The 4,460-nt window shown below is 35.5% G+C and overlaps 1 protein-coding gene across 1 annotated transcript; it reads left to right on the top strand.

Moving 5' to 3' along the window:
• The first annotated feature begins 2,589 nt into the window (after positions 1 to 2,589).
• Positions 2,590 to 3,138, top strand: LOC106314899. The gene is made up of 2 exons (XM_013752702.1): positions 2,590 to 2,688; positions 2,761 to 3,138. Exons 1-2 carry the CDS (start codon positions 2,590 to 2,592, stop codon positions 3,136 to 3,138), a joined length of 477 nt encoding a protein of 158 aa, XP_013608156.1.
• Positions 3,139 to 4,460: the final 1,322 nt, after the last annotated feature.

The raw sequence follows: 4,460 nt of genomic DNA on the forward strand, positions 1-4,460 counted from the left end.
AATGTTTTATTTTTATTTGTACAACTTTGAATATTATCTAATATGTTTTCAATTTTAATTTTAATTTTATATTTTCGAATGTAAATTTCAAAAATTTTATTTTTTTTAAAAAAGTTAATTTTTTTTGAAATTCCGAGGAAATGAACCCTCGGAAATTTCCGACGAACATTTCCTCGGAATAAGTCGTCGGAATATACTGAGGGACTCCTTCCTTGGAATTTTTCTAGGGCTCTGTTCCTCGGAAATTCCCGATGAAAATTCCGAGGAATATTTCGTCGGAACTTCCGAGGATTGGACCATCGGAAAGTCCATCGAAATATCCCGATCGAAATATCCCGAGGAAGTTCTCCCTCGGTATATTCCGAGGACCTTTCCGACGAACTGGTGGTCCTGGATTCACGGCTTCAACTGAATGGCAACAACATCTTGCAATCGGTAATGTCATGGAAACTTGTCTGCATTATGTCTTGAAGAAGAGCGATTGTTCTGCATTTTTCTAAAACATTATTGTTTTGGATTTACTATTCGGTGTTTTTTTTGTTATTGGAAACATTTATTTTTGCACTGTCTACGGAGCAAAGGTCACTCTGAAATCTACTAGGTATGGTTGTGGAAAGCTGGTGGAATAGAAGAAGAAAATATAGGCAATATTTGTAGATGATGCCAGATTTTTATTGTAAGGAGTATGAAGTCAAAACAAAACCCTCATAGAAGGTGTTGGATACGTAAGCTGATATGTCATGAATTTTACATGTTTCACTGCAAGAAAACAGCGGCATACCAAGGGAAAAAATCGTCGGTATGTCGTCGGAATAACGTTATTCCGACGACATACCGACGATTTTTTCCCTTGGTATGCCGCTGTTTTCTTGCAGTGAAACATGTAAAATTCATGACATATCAGCTTACGTATCCAACACCTTCTATGAGGGTTTTGTTTTGACTTCATACTCCTTACAATAAAAATCTGGCATCATCTACAAATATTGCCTATATTTTCTTCTTCTATTCCACCAGCTTTCCACAACCATACCTAGTAGATTTCAGAGTGACCTTTGCTCCGTAGACAGTGCAAAAATAAATGTTTCCAATAACAAAAAAAACACCGAATAGTAAATCCAAAACAATAATGTTTTAGAAAAATGCAGAACAATCGCTCTTCTTCAAGACATAATGCAGACAAGTTTCCATGACATTACCGATTGCAAGATGTTGTTGCCATTCAGTTGAAGCCGTGAATCCTTTAACATCAAGCAGTGAACAAACTTCTAATATCATATAGAAAATAACCAACAGTGGCTTCAGATCCATCATTGTTTCTGATAATTGATGTTGGGTCAGGATAACATAGATCATACTAAAGAAAAATCTGTGTTCAAACTTCTGATTCCACAGAAACTCATCCTCTTCATCAATAGTTGTTTTACCCAGATCACATACCTGAAAGGTCACAAAAATGAATCCAAATAAACCGTACAACAAAGCAGACACAGAAACAGGTAAACAATTGCCGGAGTTTTGCCGGAAGAAAGCTCTCGTGGAAAGAGAGAAGAAACCAAAAGTCTAGAAGTTGAAAGATTAGGATGTTTGTTTCTAGAGTGTAGGCGCAGTGTCGTATTAAAAAAACAAAACAAAACACAGGCCTAGAGAATTTGGCAAATTCTCTAATTTACTAAAAAATAGTACTCTGAATGGTAGATTATAAATTTTACGGCAAATTTATAATTTTCTTTTGCCTAGTAACAGTAATCCCCACTGCTTATAAAACACCACCCTAGAGATTTCTTTACCATCAATTTCTATTAATGTGGTGATAGCCCTCACTTAGCGGTAATTAGGGTTAGGCTTCAATCATGAATCCAGGTAAATGGTCTATGTTTTCCAGATCTGGATGATTAGGTTTTGTACGAGTTTTTTTACTTCTAATTCGTCTATTCCTAACCGAAAGCAAAACTATCGTTTTCCAAACAATCTCTTGGTGGTTAGTCATATTTTCTGAATTCGTGGTGGTTTGGGGGAACACATGTGAATTTTATGGTCAATTAATCAATTTTTTGACATAATCATATGTTTTGTAATGGATCTCCCAGCCCTAAGCGTAAGATCAAATCGAAGATTAGGGTATTTTGTGACTGTGTTTTTTCGTTTTGTCTGGCCATCAAGCGCTTGATTTTGATACGTGTCAGCTGATTTATCAGCCGTTAGTATCCATGTTTTATTACATCAGATTATTTTTTCTTCATTCACTTAGAATGTTACGTAGCCTTGGAAACTGCCTTAATAATCCTGAAACCCTAATCATAAGTTTGTAGACGAGGGAATCTTTGTTATGGGTTCTCTCAGTTGTCTGAATGTGAAAGCCGTTCTTGAATGTTGCTTTCACATTCTATGTTCAAAATTATGGTGTTATGTCAATTTCTTTTAATAAACTGTATTCTACTTTTGCTATCATATGTGACACAATCTTATTCCTCAATATTTCAGCGTTGGGATTTACATCTGCGTTTTCCAATGTCGACTCGATCCCGATGCTAAACGGGATCAAACTTTACGGAATTGAAAGAACATCTGTTACTTGTGCTTGCCCTCATGGATCTTGACATCTCGCTCAGGGAAGAACGTCTCAGTCCTTCTAAAAAAGTTGACGAAACCAAGAAATGGGACCGTTCCAACCGCATTAGTATGATGGTAATGAGAATCCGTATCCCGTAGCCATTCAGAGGCGTTGTTCCTGAGGATGTTACTACATCCAAAGAGTAGTTAGCTGCGGTTGAGAAATGCTATGAGAAAAACGCGAAGTCAGAGGTGGAGATTTTGCTGGACGAGTTTTCCTCCATGAGGAAACAGCCAGATGAGAGTGTTAGGGAGTATATTATGACGAAGATGAGCGTTGCTGCTAAGATGAAGCAACTCGGGATGCATATTCCAGATGATGTTGTGGTAAGTATGTTACTCGCTAGTCTGCCCTCGGAGTATGATCATCTTAAGAATATTTATAGCTGTGGGCAAAAGAAATGGCCGGCTCATGAGCTCATATATCACTGTCTGCAAGATGAGGATAGTTGGAAGCTAGAAAAGAAGACGTGTGATCTTGCTGTTGTGGATTGTGGTAAGAAAAGGAAGAAGTTTGAGGAATGATTGATTGATTTTGGATTAAAGTAGAAAAAATATGCTTAGGCTTGGAAAGAAGAGGATATATATATATATAAACACATAATAAGAAGGTTGATAATAAGAAAGTGGATCTCACAACTTGTAAATATGCAAAATGTATAGATTAAAAATACATATATTTTGAATGAGGTTCTCTATTTGATTATTTCAGATTGTTATTTTATTGTACTTAACTCAAAATATATTTGTAAGTAATAAAAGTTAATTAAAATGTAATATAAATAAATAAATTAAAATATCTGCACAGAAGTGGAGTCAAAATAGGACGAAAAAACGTATTAATCTGTCGTTATCCCATAAACTCCTAGTATAAGAGAATCTCCGAGCTTTTTATGAAACATTCCTCGTGCAAAGAAAAGAAGATAAGTTTCAGCGATCCTTGTACTAGTGGTGCATACTGAATAGTACCGAACATATCATAGTCATATCATAGTACCGAACATATCATACTGATAAAGTGAACCTAAAGTTACATATCTGAGGCAAGATTACGTCATTTGATACAAGTTGTAAACATATTTCAACTCTGGCCAAAGCTATAGTGATATAAGTTCATTCACCTTCACTATTTGGGTACGTCAGTCTTGTATGCATATTCTTGCATTAAAGGTTATTTTTCTCTGAACATATACTATTGTGTTTGATGAAGCATCACTCATATTATTAATTTTTTAAAAAGAGACATGTGAAGGCAAATGCATCCATCAATCATTGGATATTTGAATCGAACTGAAAAAGGGCTCGTCTGTCCTGCTCTGTTTTCCCCTGTTTTCCTCTATTTGCCTATTACTGTAAAAAAAATTTTACTAAAATAACACTGACTTAGAAAAGAACTTTAAGATACTTATTTTAAAAGTTATTTACAAACATCTGCTTATATACAAATCATCATCATCAGGCCAGGTGTTAAAAATATCTAAACAAAAAATCCTTACAGTTCAGGTGTTTCATGGATAGATTCAAGACGTGGTTTCCACTTATTTTCGCTAGAAGATCTGAGAAACATTCTCTGGTTCACTAAACCGAGCTGCTCTAGTGAAACTTGCTTGGCCAATAAGAGATCCAGCTGTTTCCTAGTTATCACCACTTTGATTCTTCTTCCTCCTACGTTAGCTTTCTCTTCGAACACCGAATCATCCTTCAATGACATTGTTGTGTATCTTCCTTGGACGCAGATCCTCTGATTTACTGACAAGTTGTGAGATCCACCTTCTTATTATGTGTTTATATATATAAAGAAAAACAAAGAGGGTTCGTTCGAATATTTATTTAAAAGGCTTTCAAAT

This window comes from Brassica oleracea, chromosome C9, assembly GCF_000695525.1.
Source record: "Brassica oleracea var. oleracea cultivar TO1000 chromosome C9, BOL, whole genome shotgun sequence".
Classification (NCBI taxonomy): Eukaryota; Viridiplantae; Streptophyta; class Magnoliopsida; order Brassicales; family Brassicaceae; genus Brassica; species Brassica oleracea.

Bases quoted from the DNA above. Each gene is read 5' to 3' on its own strand.
- LOC106314899 (XM_013752702.1), top strand. From the start codon at position 2,590: ATGGATCTTGACATCTCGCTCAGGGAAGAACGTCTCAGTCCTTCTAAA. The intron at 2,689-2,760 runs GTAATGAGAATC...TCCAAAGAGTAG, and splicing joins CCAACCGCATTAGTATGATG to TTAGCTGCGGTTGAGAAATG.